The sequence below is a fragment of the Capricornis sumatraensis genome, chromosome 4 (genome assembly GCF_032405125.1).
Source record: "Capricornis sumatraensis isolate serow.1 chromosome 4, serow.2, whole genome shotgun sequence".
Lineage (NCBI taxonomy): Eukaryota > Metazoa > Chordata > Mammalia > Artiodactyla > Bovidae > Capricornis > Capricornis sumatraensis.
In genome coordinates, this window is record NC_091072.1 from 152,272,534 (window position 1) to 152,292,512 (window position 19,979).

General features: G+C 60.6%; 1 protein-coding gene across 1 annotated transcript in view; it reads right to left on the bottom strand.

Annotated features, from left to right (window-relative positions):
• Nucleotides 1-2,129: 2,129 nt before the first annotated feature.
• CACNA2D4 (calcium voltage-gated channel auxiliary subunit alpha2delta 4) overlaps nucleotides 2,130-19,979 on the bottom strand; it is a 64,987-nt gene continuing 47,137 nt past the window's right edge. Inside the window, exons 27-38 of the mRNA XM_068971533.1 lie at nucleotides 10,190-10,251; nucleotides 8,672-8,716; nucleotides 8,440-8,502; nucleotides 7,486-7,556; nucleotides 7,071-7,146; nucleotides 6,634-6,686; nucleotides 6,305-6,360; nucleotides 5,896-5,916; nucleotides 4,985-5,102; nucleotides 3,528-3,640; nucleotides 2,840-2,922; nucleotides 2,130-2,234 (exon numbers count right to left, since the gene is read on the bottom strand). Coding sequence (XP_068827634.1) covers nucleotides 2,130-2,234; nucleotides 2,840-2,922; nucleotides 3,528-3,640; nucleotides 4,985-5,102; nucleotides 5,896-5,916; nucleotides 6,305-6,360; nucleotides 6,634-6,686; nucleotides 7,071-7,146; nucleotides 7,486-7,556; nucleotides 8,440-8,502; nucleotides 8,672-8,716; nucleotides 10,190-10,251 — 866 coding nt within the window. The remainder of the gene's footprint in view (nucleotides 2,235-2,839; nucleotides 2,923-3,527; nucleotides 3,641-4,984; nucleotides 5,103-5,895; nucleotides 5,917-6,304; nucleotides 6,361-6,633; nucleotides 6,687-7,070; nucleotides 7,147-7,485; nucleotides 7,557-8,439; nucleotides 8,503-8,671; nucleotides 8,717-10,189; nucleotides 10,252-19,979) is intronic.

Sequence of the window (19,979 nt, forward strand, 5' to 3'; positions counted from 1 at the left end):
CCTGGGCCTGCTGAGACAGCTGCTTCCTCACCTGTGAGCTTGTCCCCACCCCACCCCGAGTCAGCATCCCTCACTCGAGCTGCAGGGTTGGGCTGGCATCTGCGCCAAGCTCTTGCCCTCATTCTTCCCCGAGTTTGCATCTTTGACTTGGAAACGTCCACTCCCTTGCCCTCCGGAATGAACTCCCACTTGGCGTCGTGGAGCGGTGCTCAGGCCTTTCGTCTCAGCAGCACATGTCTCAGCATGTCTCAGCACACGCTCAGAGGTGACTTAGGAGCTGGCACACCCCTGCCCTGAGTTCAGAGCTGGCAGCCCTGGCACCCTCGGGCATCCACAGGTTTTTTTTTTAGGAAAAGGGAATTCAGGACTCTCTCCCCCAGAATCTTGTCATCTATTCAGTGACTTTGGTTTTAACTTGGTTGGTCTGAGTTTCCCTGGGCTTATGTTCTCTTCTCCCAGGTGAAGAGCAGCTTTATTGTATCAACGGCTTTTGCTTCCATTGGTTCTGACAGGGAGTCCTGGCCCCATAGCCCCCTCCTGGCCACACACAGACGGGGCTGAGGCTGGGAGCTGCCCCAGTACTTCTAAGCGTGGTTTTTAAATTGTGTGGCCAAGAGTGTTGATAAATTGCCTGAAAAGACTCTTCGTGGTTGTGGGGAGGGGGAACAGGATGCTGTCCTGGAGAGAGATTAGAGGTCAGGGTCTGGACACGCTCCGATGGCCCAGAAGGACACGGCGAGGGAGGGGCTGCCGCCTTGAGGGCTCTGTGACATGAAGGTGGGGAATCGACCTGAGGGGACCCCTGCTGCCTCCTCGCCCACCTGCACCCGGCGGGCACCTATGACCTTGCCTGTTGTTCCAACGTCCGTTCTCCCTCCCCTCCGCCAGGAAAGCAGGTGCTTCAGAGGAGAGCCGGTGACACGCTGTGGGTGCCAACTGCAGGCCACGTGGTTTCAGGCTCAGAATACGGACTCCACATGCACGCCTCGCACATCACAGTCACCTCTTCCAGGGAGGCCGGCTGAACGTAGAGATTGGAGGCCACCCCAGGGTTTCTGCGCGGTTCTGCCTTCAGCGTCACTCCCACAATGGGGACTGCAGTCCCTGGGGAGCCAGGTCTGCATGGGAGGAAGCTGTGGCCCTGAGATCCCTGGGTGGGGCACGTGCCCAGATGCATCTGTCTCCCCCACTGGACTCTAATTTGCAAATGGGAATGCTCCCCAAAGCTCCAGCCCCAAGGCCAGAGTCAGGTGGTCTTTCTTGTGGATCATCAGCCAGAAAAAGACCACCCTGGGTCCTTGGGCCTCCAGGGGGTCTGGAGCCTTCAGGACCCCCCTGATTTTGCCTCCCTGAAGACCATTCTTTTGCTAGGACCCCTCTGGCTGCAACTGGTCCTGCCCCCTGCCCTGGACTTGCATCCTTCTCCAGTGCAGCAGCTGTATCGCTAACCTACTAGGTTTTTCTTAGAAAGAGGCAAATGGTAAGTCAGGGCTTTGCAAAGACATTTATAGAAAATTTTTAAATAGCAATAGTTTGTGAGCATCACACGCAGCCATGTTCATGTAAAGGACCTGCCTACTCTCTCTCTCATGCACACGTGCACACACACATACATGCACAGATACACACACACCTTTTTTGAGCTTCAACTGTGAGACTGAGCTGCCCTGCTGTATACCTCACCCTGGGGCAGCTCCATCTCTGGTAGGGAGCATTCCTGCCCTCCTCACCTCTCTGCCCTCAGCCTCATTCCTCTCCTCCTTCTCAGGACATTTAAGTTCTTGGATTCTACTGAAGACCAACCAGGCTCATTAGAAAGAGTTGCCCTGTCTCTAGCTGGGTCTGGATTTCTGGGGGAATAGATGGAACTAAAGCTCTCTGGTCTTGGTCCAGGTTGAGCTCATGCTGGACTCCCCAAGAGGAGGTGGGGAAGACTGCCCACTGAGACGTGGGGTGGAGGGTACCCGGCACTCCAGAAGGTCTTCAGGACGGGTTTCTGACTCCACCAGCAATCTCAGGAGGCCCATGACCGATGAGCATGGCCCCGGGCAAGAACCCAGCTGTAGAGTGCCAGGCAGCATGGCGGACTACTGACTTCCCAGCGTCAAAGCAGGCCTGATGGGGCGGGGTCACCGCAGCAGCTGGGGTGGCAGCACCCAGGCCCACAGAGGCAGCAGGAGCAGGCGGAGTGAGGCCGAGGTGTCTGAGGTGCCTCCGCAGTCCTGGGCATTCTCCTGCAGACCCAGACCACTGCCGGTGAGGTACCCATCCAGGCAGAGGCGACCGGGAGACTGGGAGTCAGGAGGGAGGTTCTGGGACTAAGAGGGACCGAGGGCTGAGGGAGAGGGGAGTTCCGGCAAGTGGAGGGAGCCCTGGCCCCCCACCCCCTGCTTCTAGGAGAAGGAAGATGGAAGGGCTGTGGAGTTATCCTCTTAGAGTGACTGCAGAGAAGCCCGGCACTCTGGGAGTATCCTGGCTGTGGACTCAGCGTGTCTAGCAAGGACGACTCAAGTACAAGAAGCCCAACTACGGTGTTCAGGGCTGGTCACCACAGTATTATGTGCATAATGGTTTCCTCCTACCCGCCCGGACCCCGTGGATCCAAGTGCGATGGGGGCAATGTGGAGAAGCTGTGTTTGAGTTTACCAACGGCCTGGCCCCTGGGAGACCAGCTCTCATCATAAAAACACTGCCGGGTCCCTCCCTGCATGAATGCACATGGATGAGGGTTCCAGAGGTGCCCTCCCAGCTGCACACTGGGTGTCCAGTGCTCTCACGTCTGAAGGGTACAGGCTTGGGCCGAGGTTTGGGGATGAAGACCCCCGCCACCAGCCCCCACCTCTGGATGGAAGGCGTGGCAGGCATCCGGGCGCCGGCGGAGCTTCTGGGAACGCATCCTGTCGCACTTGATGGAGGCGTTATGTGCAGAGGTCACTGTTAAGGTGAACACAGCTGAGGCAGAGATGACGCTGGAGCCTGTGTGTGTGACAGTCGCTCAGTCGTGTTCGACTCTGCGACCCCAAGGACTGTAGCCCGCCAGGCTCCTCTGCCCATGGGATTCTCCAGGCAAGAGTACTGGAGTGGGTTGCCTTTCCCTTCTCCAAGGGATCTTCTCGACCCAGGGATTGAACTCAGGCCTTCCGCACTGCAGGCAGATTCTTTACTGTCTGAGTAAGGGAAGCCCAAGAATACTGGAGTGGGTAACCATTCCCTTCTCCAGGGGATCTTCCTGACCCAGGGATCGAACTCAGGTCTCCCTCTTTGCAGGTGGATTCTTTACTGTCTGTGCCACCCGGGAGCCTCTGGGGACTCAGTTCTGGAACCTCTGGTGGGACTGGCTGCCTCACTGCCTTCCAGGGTCAGAGGTCAGCCCTTGGAGCCGTGGGAAGGGCAGGGTGTTGGTGGTGAGGGTGGCTGGCCCCACCTCTCTAGATCTGAGCCCCTCGGTGATGACCCGCCCTCCCCGCTCCCCCGTCCACCCCTCCCCTGCATCCCACACACACGCAGGCTGGAGCCCCAGAGGATATATTTGACCTCCTGTGCCTCCCGCAGCACTGGAGGGAAGGTGCTGCAGTCGCAGGTGCGATCCGTCACCAGGAGCAGCAGGTTGCTGCTGGGGACCTGCTGCATCACAAACGCCCTGTGGACATGAGAGAGGTTGGCCCGTGGAAGCTCCGAGCAGCTGGACGCTGGGCTTCAGGGAGGCTCTTCTGGAGATGGCGTGAGGGCTTGGGGGCCCAGGTCAGCCCCCTGATGGGAGGCAACCTGGTTTACATCTCCCACAAGCCTTTGCAGCTGCCCTGCTCCTTTCCTAGCAGATTGGAGGGAAGGAAGCCCAGACATCTAGGGGGATAAGAGTTGTTATTGATGTCTGTGGGGAACACAGGCCTAAGTCAAGATCATGTCAAGTAAACAGGCCAGTGTGGAGAGGCCGCCCCCAGCGGGGTTACAGTGCTCAGGCGTAGCCACAAGGTGGCGCCCCAGGCCCGCACGCTGCCCGGTTGGGAGCCGGGTAGGTGCAAGCCGGTTGCGGTCACTGGCTGAGCCAGTGCGTTGGCCACAGACACTGCCCGTAGGCATTTCCTACGGGGTAGAGGACTTCATACGTGCACGTGCACACACACACACAGCACACCCACGTGCCCATATACACGAGCACAACAGACTCACATGTACATATTCAACCTTCTTCACACCATATGAAGTCGGTATCATCCCTGTTTTGCAGAAGGGAAAGCTGACGCCTCTGGGTAAAGTGATGCACCCAAGGTCACCAGTTCCTCTTCAGTCAAAGTCCGTCTACTCTGAGGCCTTGGCTTTACCCACACTATTCGCCATATCCTCCCTGCCAGCCTCTGAGATAAGTGTACAAATAACTACATTCCCGTGAAACCAGCTGTGTGAGTCCTACAATGACAGTGGCCTGCCTGAACAAGATGGGCTGGCTGTGTCTGAGGCCAGGGTCCCAGGCGTCCCACTAGAAGGCAGTTTGCTTGTGCCCTGAATCTCAGGGACATCCTGGAAGCCCCTGGGGAGTGGCATGCTGGCAAGTGGACAGCCTAGGGGAGGCCATCTCCTCCGGGTCAGGATGGAACATCCCGTGGGTGGGCGGTGGCCCGAGGTCGGGGTGGGAGTGAGCAGCGCAGAACTTTGAGCCAGGCCTCCCGGCCTCCCTGGGCCGGAGCCTGGCCTCCCTGCGGGAGCTCGGGCAGAGGTGTCAGGTGCCCTAAGCCACTCCTGAAACGTCCTCCAGCCTCCCGGTCTTCTGCGTGGACAGACGTCTAAGTGAGAGCTGGCCCTCCTTCCCTGAGTCTGCCCTGGCCTCAGGGCCATCTCTCCTGTCTGCCAACATGGACACTATGCCAGTCCTGTCCCCAGCTGGCTGCCATGCTCTGGGCCAAGGCCTGTGGTCCCTCCACCGAGGAAGCGGGCACAGAGGCCTTGCCGCGGGGACCCCACCTGGCTCCCTCCCCTCCCCGCTCACTTCTGGCAGGCGCGGCACTCCACAGTGCCGTTGGCCTCCCGCAGGGCCGTCTGGTGGACGAACACGGGGTAGGCGGTGTCACAGGGCTGCAGCAGGTCCTGCTTCTTGTGCTTGTGGGCTGTGGGGACACGGAAGGGTGTGGACGCGGGGCTTCGGTCACCTCCGTGGGGGTGGGTCTCGACAGCCTGGGCAGTACGGTCACTGCGCCGGGAGGAAGACGCTCCCTCCACTGGCAGATGGCAAGCCATCAGGACTTAGGGGGTGGGGGAGAGGGAGCGGCTGAGTGTGAGTGACGCCTGGGGTTACCCTGGGGACGCCTGTCTCTCTCCTCACCGTCAGCGGTGATGTCCAGGGGCTTGGAGGTCAGGGTGTGGGGGGCCTGGGAGATGACAGCCCTGCTCCCTGTGGATGGTATGGCGGGCGCTCTGCAGACATAGCTCCCGGACAAGCCCTGGGCCTCCACCCACAACTGACCCCATGGTCACTTAGAGGTGGGTGGGGGGGCCCAGTGCCCAGACTTCCTGGACTCCTCAGTGGGGCCTGTGTGGTCACTTGAGCGGGCTCAGAATGGACTTGGCAAACTCAGAGGCCTGGCAGCCGCCCTGGAGGAGGACCCACGTCCACTCCTGGGTGAGCAGATAGCTGTTCCCTGTGTGGGGCCTTGGCCTCTGGACCACAGGACACTGTCCTTCTGGCGTCGTCAGAGCTATTGCCCAGGAGAGGGCTGGAGGGTTCCGTTTTCCCTGGGGCAGGGTTGTGATCACGTGGGATGAGGTCTGGGCTACACACCCTCCCCTAAGGAGCGAAGCTCTAAGTTGAGAGGGGCCTTCATTGTTGAGGAGTCCTGGAAGGAGAGAGGTTCCTGGGACCCTCCCAGCCCAGCACTGGGGCTCCTAGGCCGCTCTACTTACAATGATGGAAGACGGTCTTGGCTGTCCAGGACGTGTGGCCCAGCACGGGGTGGCGATGATGGTGATGATGGTGGTGTCATATGGTGTGGGCATGAGGTCACATGGAACGGATGATGTCACACGGGAATGGTCAACATCACATGGGATGGATGATGTCACATGGATGATGTCACATATGATGGATGACATCATGTGGGATGGATGATGTCACATGGGATGGATGATGGCATATGGATGATGTCACACAGGTTCGTGGTGTCCCGAGATGGTATGACATCACACAGAGGTGAGGGAAGGTGATGGAGAGGCCAACAGGATGGACGTGAGTGGTGGGCCCTCTGCAGTCCCCTCCCCGCAAGTGGCGGCTAGAATGATGCTGGGCTCTGGGTTCCCGCAACCGAGCACTCACCCTCAGCCCTGTAGTCCCCACGCCAGGAGCCCCAGGCCCTCCACTCCAGCAGGAGCCTGTCGGATAGAAGCGGCCAGAGTCCTGATCGCTCTCCTCACTGGCCCCCGGGCTGTCTGCCCCTCCCCCCAGGGAACCCTTGTCCAGAGGCTCCTGGGGTGCAGAGGCCCTCCCCTGGCAGCTGCATGTAGGAGGGGGCATTGTATGTGCCTGGCTGGTTCTACTCTGGACCTCAGCCTCCTCCCCTGGGGTTGTAGGGGACATCAAGCAGCTCCCTTCAAGGGGCCCCCTCATAGCCCACCCCTGCATGAAGCCCCCAGCCCCTCACTCACAGCAGGAGCTCGTTCATCAGCCACCTGGTAGCCGACAGGAGGGCAGAGATGGGCTGAGGGGAGAGGGGACACACTGTGAGCCCCGGGCTCCCCCCACCCCATCCCAGCAGCGGGATCAGTGGAAAGCTGTTCTGGGAAATTCCTGCTGTAGAGCGGATGACGGGATAGCGCCAGTCGTCACCCTGGGTGGCATCTATGGGATCCCTGATGGGTTGTGGACCGTGCGGGGGTGAGGGTGGGAACCAGGCAAGACGGGAGCTGCAGCTGTCCCTCTGCCGGAGCAGTTGCCCTGACCGCCCTGCCCCGCCAGAGAAGATCTGGGAGGGAGCGGACTGTGGGCGGCGGGGGCAGTGGGAGAGGGCCAAGATGGGCCCTGGTTCCTGGAGAGAAAGGGACAGGTCACCATCTGGTGGAGGGAAGCCCCTGGGGACACTCACGCTGGCCAGGGGCTGGGAGGCGCTGTGGTGGTGGGTTGGGGGCCTGCACATGGCCTGGTAGTCGTACATGGTCACTCTGAAGCCAGAATTGGGACAGGGTGAGTCCAGACCCCACCCGTATTCCACCCCCACCCTTCCCTGAGAGACTTTGCAGCAGGGTTTTCGTCAGCAGGTCAGAAAACGACATTTCTGGGCTTGGGCTGCTCAAAGCCAAGGGACAGCAAACCTCATTTGCCCTCTCAGGGACCTCAGCCCTTCCCACCCCCGCAGGCCTCAGGCCTAAGGAAGTTGCTCTACAGCCCTGGGGGTCCCTGTGCGGTTCTGAGGTTGGGATCTAAGATGCATCTTATCTGTTTAGCATCTGACCCCGCCTCCTCTCTATGTGTTTGGGGAGGGGGTCGCCTGCCCCACTTACTGGTTGAACACCCCCATGCTGAGCAGCTGGGTCACGAGTGCACCGTCTACCTCCCCCAGGAATCGGCCCACCTGTGAGGGCAAGAAGAGGGGGAGAGGGAGGGACGGGGGTCGCTCCGAGCTCCAGACTTCACCTGCGTCTGGGCTTCCCCTCCTGAGGCTCAGTAAGTGTGTGTGTGAGGGGTTGTACTTTCTCCTTGGCCTTCCTGGGTCCAAGGGGGTCCTGGGCGTGTGGCCAGCTGGTGTGATGGGGCAACTCCAGGCCAGGCTGGCCGGTGAGGATGGACTTTCCCATCTGAGAGGTCCAGACGAGGGGAGAGAGCGTCCAGATCCTGGCCCCACGGAGGTGGGAGGGTAGGTGCTGAGGTCTGAGCGTGTGCCTCGAATTCAGATGCAGAAAGGTGCCTCCAGGGCAACGGGCCCACCTGATGGGGTTGGTGCTCTCAGAAGAGACCCCAGGGGGCTCCCTGCCCCTTGTGCTGCTAGGACACACTGAGAACCCTGCCACCCAGGGGGGCCCCCTCGGGCTCCAGCCCCTTCGACTGCGAGAAGAGCATCTTTGTGGTTTGTGAGCCGCCCTGTCTGTGTGCTCTGCTCTGGATGTCTGAATGGACTAAGGTGGTGGAGGGGGAGGCAGACAGGAGTAGCTGGTGGGCGGCAGGAGGGGCTCAGGACTCTGGGGTGGGCCCCCTAGGCAAGGCTGCAGACAAAACCCGGGGGCCTCGGGGAACCCCCACCAATAGAGCGGGGAGACAAAACAGACAGATGATCGCCTCTGGGCGTCTGAGGTGGAAAGGCTGGGTCCTGGGGTCTCTCAGTGCCAGCTGTGGTTTCAGACTGTCTACTGATTGTCTCTGGGCAAGGATTATCGCTTCTGGCCTTTTTGACAGTAGAGGTCACTGGGCCATGTGACCGTCCCTGGCCCCCTGTCTAGTTTCGCCTCTGAGTGTCTTACCTCCTGGGGCCTCTCTGAGATCAGGATGAACCCGTTGTTGTCAACGACGAAGCAGTCCAGATCCTGGGGAGAAGCCCAGAAGGAGGTCAAGGCCAGGCCCTAACACTGACCCCTGCTGGACCATGTGGGGAGGCCATTGCATGGAACCCAGGCTGGGGAAGGAGGGGCTGGCCCATCAGGGGGACGCGGGTGGGGGCTGCCCCTACCCCCTTCCCGCTGGGGAGGCACTCACACTGTCCTGGCAGCTCTTTTGGCACGGCCCCTCCGCGGCACCACACTGGAGGGAAGGGCAGAGCTGTGAGTTGTGTATCCATGTGTGTGTGTGTGAGTGTGTAATGTGTGTGGTGCAATGTATGTGACGCATGTGTGAGTGATGTGTGACGTGTGTGATGTGTGTTATGTGTGTGTGTGATGTGTGTATGATGTGTGTGTGATGTGATGTGTAATGTGTGTGGTGTGTGATGTGTTTGTGCATGGTATGTGTGTGTGTGGTGTGTGTGATGTGTGTGGTGTGTGATTTGTGATGTGTTTGTGATATGTGTGATGCGTGTGATGCGTGTGTAATGTGTGTGGTGTGTGATGTCTGTGGCATGTGTGTGATGTGTGTGATGTGTTTGTGCATGGTATGCATGTGTGTGGTGTGTGTGTGATGTGATGTGTGTGGTGTGTGTGGTGTGTGATGTATGATGTGTGACGTGTGTGTGATGTATGTGGTGTGATGTGTGTGTGTGTGATGTGTGTGGTGTGTGTGGTGTGTGATGTATGATGTGTGACGTGTGTGTGATGTATGTGGTATGATGTGTGTGTGTGATGTGTGTGGTGTGTGATGTGTATGGTGTGTGTGTGATGTGTGTGGTGTGTGTGGTGTGTGATGTGTGACGTGTGTGTGATGTATGTGGTGTGATGTGTGTGTGTGTGATGTGTGTGGTGTGTGTGGTGTGTGATGTGTGTGATGTTTGTGCACGGTATGTATGTGTGGTATGTGTGTGTGATGTGTGACGTGTGTGTGATGTATGTGGTGTGATGTGTGTGTGATGTGTGTGTGTGTTGTGTGTGGTGTGTGTTGTGTGTGATGTGTTTGTGCATGGTATGTGTGTGTGTGGTGTGTGTTTGATGTGTGTGGTGTGTGTGTGATGTGTGTGGGATGTGTGTGATGTGTGTGTGGTGTGTGTATGATGTTTATGGTGTGTGTGTGTGTGTGATGTGTGGTGTGTGTGTTTGTGTGTGATGTGTGTGTGGTGTGTGTGGTGTGTGATGTGTGTGATGTTTGTGCACGGTATGTATGTGTGGTATGTGTGTGTGATATGTGTGGTGTGTGTGGTGTGTGTGGTGTGTGATGTGTGACGTGTGTGTGATGTATGTGGTGTGATGTGTGTGTGTGATGTGTGTGGTGTATGATGTGTGTGATGTGTGTGGTGTGTGATGTGTGTGTTGTGTGTGGTGTGTGTTGTGTGTGATGTGTTTGTGCATGGTATGTGTGTGTGTGGTGTGTGTGGGGAATGGAGCCCACAGGACACCTGTGGTGTGCATGCGGGGGTGTGTCACATGCCTGTGTGGTGAGAGTGGTGTGTGCACACGGGGGATGTGTGTGCTGTGGCGTGTGTATGGTGTGTTCCTGTCGTGTGTGCCCTGTGTATGTGCACGGGGGGTCCGGGGCTGCGAGGCGGGCAGGGCCTTGCTGGTGGCAGCAGCTCAGGTGCCCAGGTCGGGGTCTTCACCCTGAGAGCCCCACCCGCACCCCCACACGCACCTGCCGGGTGGCGGCCCAGAAGCTGCGCTGCAGGAATTCCATCCTCATCTGGACGCCCACGGCTGCCATGGAGCGGGGCGGGGGGTGGCGAAGAGAGGGTGAGAGAGGTGTTGGATCCCAGCCCAAGGGAGGAGGTGCATCCGCAGAGGGCTGGGGGCACCTGGCAGCCTGGGCCGGGGGGGCGCGTGGCTCGGTCTCTCCAGAGCCGACAACACCAGAAAACACCCCAAGATGCGATGATGAGGTCAAGGAGCTGGGAGCTCAAGGTGGGTGCCCAGGGAGGTGGTCCCACTTTCCCGCCGAGACCCAGGTTGGAGTCCAGGGCCCTGTGGGAGCGATACCCCTCCACCGGCCCGCTCAGGCCCCCATGTAAGAGGCTCCTCCTTTCAGGCCTGCAGGAAGCTCCCAGCCCCGGAAAACCCGGCTCGATGCCGCTGCTTACAAGAGCCACCATGCCTCTCTGGTCCCCAGACAGGCTGGGAGAACGTGAGGTGATGCCCGGAGGCTAGGAGAAATCTGGGCCCGGAGGATAGGAAGACAGGCAAGTTGTAGAGAAAGAGAAAGAGAAAGCATAGGGAAATGAGGCCGCTTCCTACCATCAGGGATGATGATAAGAGAAAATGCCCTGGGTGTCAGACAGCTAAAGCCCCGAGCTTGAGTCCACACGGTAGAAGGCTGGGCAGTGGGGGGAATCCACGCCCAAGTCACCGGCCCCTAAACACGAAGAAGACCTACCGCCCGGGGTCTCTAGGGCCCTGGCTGCTCTCTCCTCTGGGCCTGACGTGAGCCCCTGTCGGGAGGGCGCTGATGGACCTGGGCAAGCCCCCTCGCAGTCCGCGGCTCCTTCCTCTGTGAGACAGGGACCGGTCGGGGTCCCCAGCATTCTGCCATGTTCACGAGACCGTGTCACACCAATGGGGAGATTTCCCACCACAATCGGGGGCTTTGCTGCTGTCGGGTCTGGGGGGGGGGGTGTGTGTATGAAAGGAGTGGGTGGGACGAGACAGGACGCTCCCCTCCCCCAGTTCTCCCTACGGCTGCAGGAGGCCCCTCAGCCCTACCCCTCGTTTCTCCTGTTACAACCTCCCCTAATGCTCACTTTATTTATTCATTTTTAGTCTTTTGGCTGTGCCACAGGGCAGGCAGGATCTCAGTTCCCTGACTGAGGAGCGAGCCTGCACCCGCTCTCCTGGCAGCGTGGTCTGAACCACTGGGCCACTGGGGAAGTCCCCTTGCCCTTCTCTCACCTGTAGGGAGAAGCTGAGCGAAAGAGGAGGCATCTTCTAACAATGGCCAGAGGGGAGCAGCGTGAATGGTTCAGGATTCAAGAAACCCTGACCCTGGCCTCTGGGTCCAAGCTCTCAGACTCTTTCTAGAGCCAGACTCAGCCTTGCCACTCCATAGCTCAGGGCCGGGTCTCCTGGAGGTATGGCATTTCCAAACTGGAAGAAATTCTGGGATTCTAACCCAGGGCATCTCGAGAGGGCGGGGCCAAGGTTCCCTAATGAGACTGGGTTTTGAGGCTCATGGGTGGAGACAGAGGAGCAAGGCCCCAAGCCTGTTCTCCGGAACCAGGGCCCATCTCACAGTGGATTCACGAGCCCCTCCAGGCCCTAGGCCCTGGTCCTAGGACTTGGGACATCTCACTGCTTGCTGTCAGTCCACCCTGGTCACCAGTAGGCATTTCAGACTTCACTGGTCAAAACCCGACTGTGGCTCTTTCTCCCCAAGCCTGAGCCTCCTTGAGAACCCTCCGCGCATGAGGCCGCATCGCCCACCTAATGGTCACGATCTTCCCACATCCCGCCAGACTGCTGCTGCCCTTGTTGCCAGACTTCATGACTCTCCTCACTCTCTCCAACCCCACCACCACCTGGATTAACGCCCCGGACCCCCCAGCGGATCCTTCCCCACGGAGCCTAGAGAGTGGCCTTCCTGAGGGAAGTTGGGTCTCTCCCTTGCTCAGAACCTTCCAAGGCCTTCCTGCTGCCCTCAGAACAAAATAGAAATTTCTCTGTGGTTTGGCATCCAAGGCCCTGCCGATCTCTCTGATTTCAGCCCTAATCTCTAACTCCCTTGAACAAGCCTGTTCCCCGCCCAGGGCCTTTGCACCTGCCGCCCGCTCCCCTCCACCAGCACCCCCACCCTCGGAATGCACTTCCCTAGAATTAATGAAGTGCTCCTTCTTACAACTGGATCTCAGTGCAAACAGCATCTCCTGAAGCAGCATCCTGACCTCCCGGATAACGAGGTCCTTCCCTCGACTGGCCGTTCACATTCTATCTCATCACCCTTTATTTTCTAGGGAGCATGACATTTACTTTCCTCGTCCATAGTCTGTCTTGCCCCACCTAGAATTGGCACTAACAGTGAGCAGGGGGCTGGAATTCCCTAGCCCCGAGAATAAAACTTAGCACATAGCGAGGCTCTCAATAAATACGTTTCGAGCTAAATAAAATAAATGCTTGTGAATTCTGTGGGGCCTCGCAGAACTCCTCTCTCCACTCAGAGCCCCTCCTTCCTAGAGTTGGGGATCCTGGATGCTGGAGAGGTCCCCCTCCTTCCTAGAGATGGGGTTGCTGGATGCTGGAGATCCAGCTGTGCCTGGTGCCCTAGAGGACCCAGGGAAATCCGCTAAGAGTTGGGGAATTCAGGTGAGACACGAAGAGTAATTTCCTAGGGAAGAGCTGTTAGATGCTGAGAGCAGGGGTTGGTTTGGAGTGAGGAAGGCAGGGTGCGGGGCCTGGGGGGACACAAGGGGGCAGGAAGGGGGCATCTTCAAGGATTTAAGGACAGCTCACTCGCTGTGTTCCACCACACCTTACCTGGGGCTCGAATCATTTCAAACCCTTTTGTTCAGTGCCTGCCTCACAACCCGAATTGTGCTTTTCCACCCCATCAAAGAGCCCAGCCTCCTCGGAAGACTCCACGGCAGCTCTCAGACCTCATCCCTCGCTCCAGTGGGCCCCAGGCTGGCCACCTCTGCCTGGCAACCCCCCGGAAGCCTGCTCTGTGCAGGTGAGACCACCCCTCGGTCCTGGGTTGCAGATGGAGTGGTGAAGAGAGAGTCAGTCCCTGGCTGAGGCCGAGGGCAGGTGAGACCTCCATCCTCCCAGCCTGCTGTCCCCACCCCCTCAAGCCTGTGCTTGGTGGGTCCTTGCATCAGAGCCCGACCTCGGTCCCTAGGGGGACCTGCCACAACCTGTTGGAGGGGGAGCGATCGGACCCCCTTCCTTGTGCCCCTACTCTGCCTGTCCCCCTGATCCACGCCGCCTCATGCCCTCCTCTGCCTGCTTCCTGCAAAGCAGTTTTTCTTTAAGACCCGCTCGCTCGCACGGCTGGCAGACAAAGCCTCAATAAGGCCACAGGCAGCAGACAGCTTATCAAGATGCTCCTCTTTGCTCTGCGTCCTGGCTGTCACCTCCGCGTTGCTTTGTCATCACAGACGGCAAAACAAAACAGCCGTGTGGCACACACACACACCCGCCCCGCCGGAGCTGCCATGCCCCAGGAGTCGGAAACTCCATCATCCCCCTTGTCGACCGTGTCCTTGAAACCCAGCGGCAGGCGGTGCTGACCTGGGGGGTCGGGCGGCTGTGGGTCGATGGGGCCCATCCTTTATGTAGCAGCTGGGGAGCCGGTGCTCAGGGACCCCAGAGACCTTGTCATCCACCTGTCCACTCTGGGGTAGTGAGTAACCCCGCAGTCCGGTTAACAAACAGCTAATGGCTGGTTGTCAGAGCCTCTGGACCCTGACACCTGGCTGAGCTCTTCCGTCCCTGCCCATTCCTCACTCAGCCAGGGGAGGCAGACCTCTCTTCTGGAAGGGCCCTCCGTTGTAGAGCTGGGGTGACCCGCCCACCCACAAACAGCTGTCCTCTGTGATATGGGTCAGAGAAGAAGTTCCAGCTGGACACGTGCACCAGGATGGGAGTTCTGGTTGAGTTTTCAAGGAGGGGAAGGTGCCCCGTGGGTGAGGCGAGGGTTCCAGATGCTGGGAAGGACATGCTGTCCTGGGAGCAGCCGGGGGACAAGGGGGTGTGTGGGGCAGGTGGGGGCCAGTCTCATGATGCAGGGTGGGAGGCTGAGATCTTGGGAGGGAAGGCTGCTTTTCCTCCAGGCACTCCTGCTGTTGCCCAGCAAAGCAGACAAAGAAGGTGCAGGAGTGTCAAGGGGTCTCTCAGCTTTCACCCAGTGCTGACCATGGACCCCTGAAAGCGGGCGTAAAGGAAGAGGGACGCTGGATACCCTTGACAAACGCGCCACATGTCCAGCCATCAGGCAGGCTTTGAAAGATGCCAGGAAGGTCACCAGGGTCCAGCTCTGACCAGTGGCTCCTCCCCAACTGGTCCTTGACTTCGTTTCCTTCGGGTCAACCCCTGCCTTCCCTTGGAATATCTATTTCTCCAATGCCTCCATCCTGACTGGCTGGTAGAGAGGCCTCTGAGCTCTTGATGTCAGTCTCTCCCCATCCAGCCAGAGGTCCATGCTGGGGAGGGGGCTGGTTTGCCCCCCTTTCCCCACCTCCACGCTCCTCCAGGCTCACCCCAGGGTTCTCCAGAAAACCTGCCCCCAGGCCCCGGCCCAGCCTGCCTGCATCTCCCTCCCCAGATAGCCCTGGTCTGGGGTCACGAGGCTCAGTGACCTCTGTGTGTCTGCATGCCATTGACTCTGTGTGGCCTGGGGCCCCTCCCTGGAGGACCTCAGGCAGATGGGCCCTCGTGTACCCCTCCCTCCAGAAGGTGTCCTTTTGACCTGCAGGCGCGGTGGGAAATACGGCCCCCATCTCCGAACAGACTCAGCAGCTTCCCGCTGCTTCCCGGGGGCCTCTGTGCTCTGGGTCCTGCTGCTTGGTTCTCAAAGGGAAGGGGAGAGGGGACAGAGCTAGAGGATGTTGTGTGGGGGGCAGCCAGGGCAGGCAAGCCTGCAGAGGTGGGGAGGGAAGGTGGTGGGGGGGGCGCTGGTGAACAGCGCTCCTGCCCCTGGAGCTCACGCCGGCCGGCCGCGTCTCCCCCTGAAATGGGAGGTTTCAAGGGTGAGCGCCTCCGGTGTGTGTGCGCCAGCCTGCCTGTGCGCCCGCCTCCCGTGAGCGCGCCTGTCGCTGTCATCGCGGATGTTCCCCCGCTGTCACTCCGCTGCTCTCTGCTCGCACAGGCGCGCCCCTCCCCGCCTGCCCCTCTCCGCGGCTCCCTCTGTCCCTCCCTCTCCTCCTCCGTGTGTCATTGACCCGGCAGCCCTGGCCCCAGGAGGAGGCGGCCGGCCGCAGGCGTCCCTCCCGCCGGTGCGCTGCTGCCGGGTCCTGCTGGGGACCCAGGTCCTGCTGGGGATCGGGCTGTGCCGCTGTCTGATTCCTCCAGGAATTCCAGGAGGGGCTGGCTGGACGGATCAGACTGCTGATTCAAGGGGCTTGTTCCTGCCAAAGGTGAGTGCTGAGCGCTCAGCGGGGGTGCAGGGTTGGGGGGGGGCGTTGCGGGAGCTGGGCTTGGGGCCCGAGCCCATCCTTGCTAGGTTCTGTGCCTGCAGGGACAGCTGCTATGCCTCCTACCTGGGGCCAATGGCTGGGGCTGGGGCAGGACTCAGGACTGGACATCTGGGCAGCTGAAGGGCACAGAGAACTCTGACCTCCCAGTGTTGGGGACAGGAGCCAGCATTTTGCTGGAGGAGGAGGGAGAAGGCAGCCACGGGGCCAGACGACAGGCCTGGTGGCATAGAAACCATCCCTGCAGCGTGTAGGGCGCCAGCCGGGGGCCCTGGGCCACCTGCACGCCCAGCTTAGCACAGACAGCCCCGGGTCTGGGTACCATGTGAAGGGGGCACAGCAGACGTCTGTGGGGTAGGGGGCAGCCTGGGGCACTGGACCTTGGGGGGCTGACTGACCTCTCTGCAGGATGCCCTCAATGTGGGTGCTGGCCCCCTGGAGGCTGCCCTTAGACAGGGGTGCAGAGGAGCCCTCCCCAGCTGGACCTGAGTCCCCAGGCTCTGGCGGAGCCTCCCTGGGGGGCGTGGCTGGGAGTGGACGAGGGAGGGGAACCTCCAAGCCCTTCCTCCTGCCATTTCTCGAGGCTCTGGATCAGGTCTCAGCCCACCCAGGCCCTGGGAACCAAGCTGAGGCTGGAGTCCCCCAGATGTACAATCCCTCTACCTACAAAGGGGTCAGAAAGCCTTGGAGGGGGTGGTGGACTCAGCTTAGGGGTGGCCAGGACAGGACAGTGCAGGACAGAGGCCCCCTGACCAGGCGTCTGGGCCTCCTTGTCCTCTCTCTGAGCTGCTGTCTTCTGCCTGGGGTGGGTGGGGGCAGGCTAGCACCTGGCTGTCAGGCCACGGCTGGGTATCACCTGGTCTGACTCAGACTGACACCCGGCAGCTTAGATAACTACACGGGCTGGGGTGCTGGGGGGCAGGCTGAGCATGTGGAGACGGGCGGAGGAGTCCAGCCGGGAGGGAAACCCGCAGCAATCCCCCCTCCCCACTGCACAGGCTCGGCTCTGCCAAGAGAGGGAGACCAGGGAAGCCAGCCGGGGGTGGCGGAAGGAGGAGGGGGAGGCTCCTTCAGATCCGATCTGGCTCCTTTGCGTTTGCCTGGAAGCTGTGTTTAGGGCCAAGTGAGCAAACCCTGCCTGCATTTCAGTCCCCAAGCTGAGGGGCCGGGAGGGGGTTTGTAAAGGTTGGGGTGCCAGGGGAGGTCTCTCCCCGCCACTACACCGATCAGACCTCCTCATCCCCTGCCTGCCCGAGGCCACCATTGAGCCTGGTCCAGAGCCTGCCCAAGAGCAACTCCTGTGAGAAGTGACAGGGGTGGGGGTACTTTATGTCCCTCTTCCAAGAGGGTCTGCTTGAGATCGGGAGTGTGTGACAGGAAAGCCAGGCTGCAGGAAGTTGGGGATGAAAACAGGACTCGCATTTAAAAATGAACCAGGAGGCTGTCTCCTCCAAGAACAAATTTAGAGATTTAAAAAAGCCTGCTTCCGCACTGCTTGAGCCGCGTGTGTTCCGGGTGCCGGGCAGGGAAGAGGTGGGAAGGGCCCGGAAGGCCACCCCGGCGGCTGCGGGTGGAGGGCACAGTCCTGGTGCCACCCCCAGGGCTCAGCGTGGGTGCCCCGGTCCTGCCGACTGGGGGCCTTTGGGCTTGGGTGGGTGGGAAGGAGGGCGCTGCCCTCGGGGCCCTGGGCATCAGCCCGGCCTGTTGCCTCAGTGACCTTCACCTCTCCGCAGAGCTCAGGCTGCAGAAGTCTCGCTCTGGGGTGGAGGTCCGGGGGAAGGGTGTGCGGCCAGTTGGCATGATGTCCCAGGGGCAGGTGCACCGGCCAAGGCACAGTGGACGCTGCTGGCTGTGGGGTGTGGACCGGGCTCAGGGGGATGGACGTGACCGGGCCGCAGGGAGGAGGGGCGTGGACGCCAGACCTGTGGGGTTTCCTGGAGGTTTCTAACCAGAGACTGAGCCAGCCCTGCCTGGAGGAGGAGGGAGGGTGGGTGCAGAAGCACAGAGAGATCAGGGGCCCCCCAAGCTGAGTGTTTGCGGGAGGCAGGAACATGGCAGGCCGCTCCTTCACGGGGCCAGGTGAGGCGCCCGCCCCCGAGTCTCCAGGGTACTCCGGCCCCCAAGTCTCCAGGGGACATGGCCCCCCACGCGGCTGGGAGGGAGCACGTGGGCCCTTCTGCTCCAGCTGCTGCCTCCTGCCCGTCAGCACCTCCCACCCCAGCTTCCCTGGAGCTCCCAGCCCACTTGCTCACCTCAGTGCACAGCCCCTGCTGCAGGGGTTCTAGAAAGCATCCTCCCCAACCCCCCAGCAAGACCCCTGCCCCCCAGGACTTCCCCCATGGCATCTGTGGGCATCCCTGGGAAGAAGGGCGTCAGGGAGGGGGCGACCAGTTTGATAAGAACAACTGCGTGAGGTACACTGAGCCAGCGGACAAGGAGATGTGGGGTCGGCTGTGAAGCTGGGCAGCTGAGAGGGTGCAGCCCGCCCCTGCCCCCTGCCTCGCGCTCCGGCAGCCTCCATGTGCAGGCAGGGCAAAGCAGGACCAGCCTAAAGGCCTGCAAAAACAGCCGGGTTAGCAGCCTCATTGCTGGACTGCTCGGACGCAAGCCTGCCACCTTCTACTGCCTGACCTGAGACAAGATACTGAGCCTCCAGAGCCTCTGTTTCCCCATTTGCAAGTGGGGCTGACAGCACATCTCAGCCCAGGGAATAGCTGGGGAACCGGGGACCACGCACAGCTGCTTGTGGCTATGGTAACGTGTCTCCCCGGTCCAGAGCCTTCCTGCAGGAGGTGATGCTTCCAGCACCCCTACCACTCCCGCACCACCCCCTGCTGCCCAGGCCCCTGAAATGGCCCCCCCAGGAGAGGAGTGACCTAGCCCAGGGCCTTTCAAACTTGACCAGATACCTGAATTGCCTGGGATCTTGTAAGAGGCAGGTTCCGACCCCGTTGGCCTGGCCTGGGTCTAGAAAGTCCCTGGGGAGGCTGGTGCTGTTGACCCCTGGACTGCCCTTGAGTAGCAGGGGGCTGGGCGGGGCGCAAAGCCCCTGTTTCTGCTCTGGGAGGGCACTCGGAGTGCTCGACCCTCAGCTCTTGACCAATCTCCGTCCAGATTCTCTCAGCAGGGCTGCCCTCCGCTCTGTGCCCCTGTCCCTGGACTGGACAAAAATGCCCACAGGCCTGAGGGCCTTGGAGCCTAGAGACCCCACCACCCTCACTTGTCTCCATTCTCTACCTGGGTGGGGTCTCCCCTCCCAGACGGTGTGAATTTATTCCTCAGTGGCCAGCGCCTGCCTTAGCAGCTGATGTAGGTCACACTTTCCTAACGAGGCTGAAAGCTTCCAGGTTTGGGGTGGGGGGAGGGGGTCCTCAGGTTGGAGGTGGGCCAGAGGGTAGAGTGTTGGGCCCAGGGGTCCCTGAGGGGTGCTTCTGGGGTCCCCAGGCAGGCAGGACCACTCCCCAAGGAGCACAGTCTGCACCCCATGGACCTGGGGAGGGGCTTGTTCTTGTCAGGCTTCTCTGGAGATCTCAGGGCCACCAGCGTCCCCTTCCCCCAGATGGTGGCTTTAATGGACCTGGCTGGCTTTAATGCACTTCACACTGGGGGGCGGGGTGCCAGGACCTGCACTCAAGTCACCTTCATGGACAGGTGCTCACTCTGGAGATGGGGTGGGGAGGCAAGGATGAGCCCAGGTGGGCATGGGGTCTGGGTTTGGGGGAGAGGGCTCTCCGGCACCTGTCTCCCCATGGCAGCCGAAAGATCCGCGGGTGGGTCTGAGTGTGGAAGGGCCCCCTAGGGGCCTCTCTCGACCCTGCTTCTAGGCCAGTGGTCCCTCCCCCGCCACCTGTCTGCTGGGGGCATGCAAGAACTGCCGGAGGGGCGGCATCTGAGGGTGCATGAGTGCACGCATGTGTCAGCATGCGCCCTGGCTGCACGCTGTCTGGGGCTGTCTCACCACGTGCCATGTTGGGGGTGTGTGTGCACCCTGCTCAGCCCACACCTACATGCCTCCCTGCTGGGGCCACTGCAGGGAACCATCCCCAGGGAGCGGGCTCCTGTCCCTGGCCGGCCATGTGACCAGGCTAGCTGGTCTTCATCTCTGAGCCTGGGTGGCTGCTGACCCGCCTGGTACCGGGTGGATGCTTTGAGCTGCTGACATGAGGATCCTTGCTGATGGGAACAGTGAGGGGCTATTCTGAGGGTCAGGGCCAAGAGGGTGGACAGTGATCTCAGCGATGGAGGTCTGGAGGCTGTGTGTGAGCCCGGCCCACGGTGACCGCCATGTGACTGCTGCTCGCCTGGCACGGG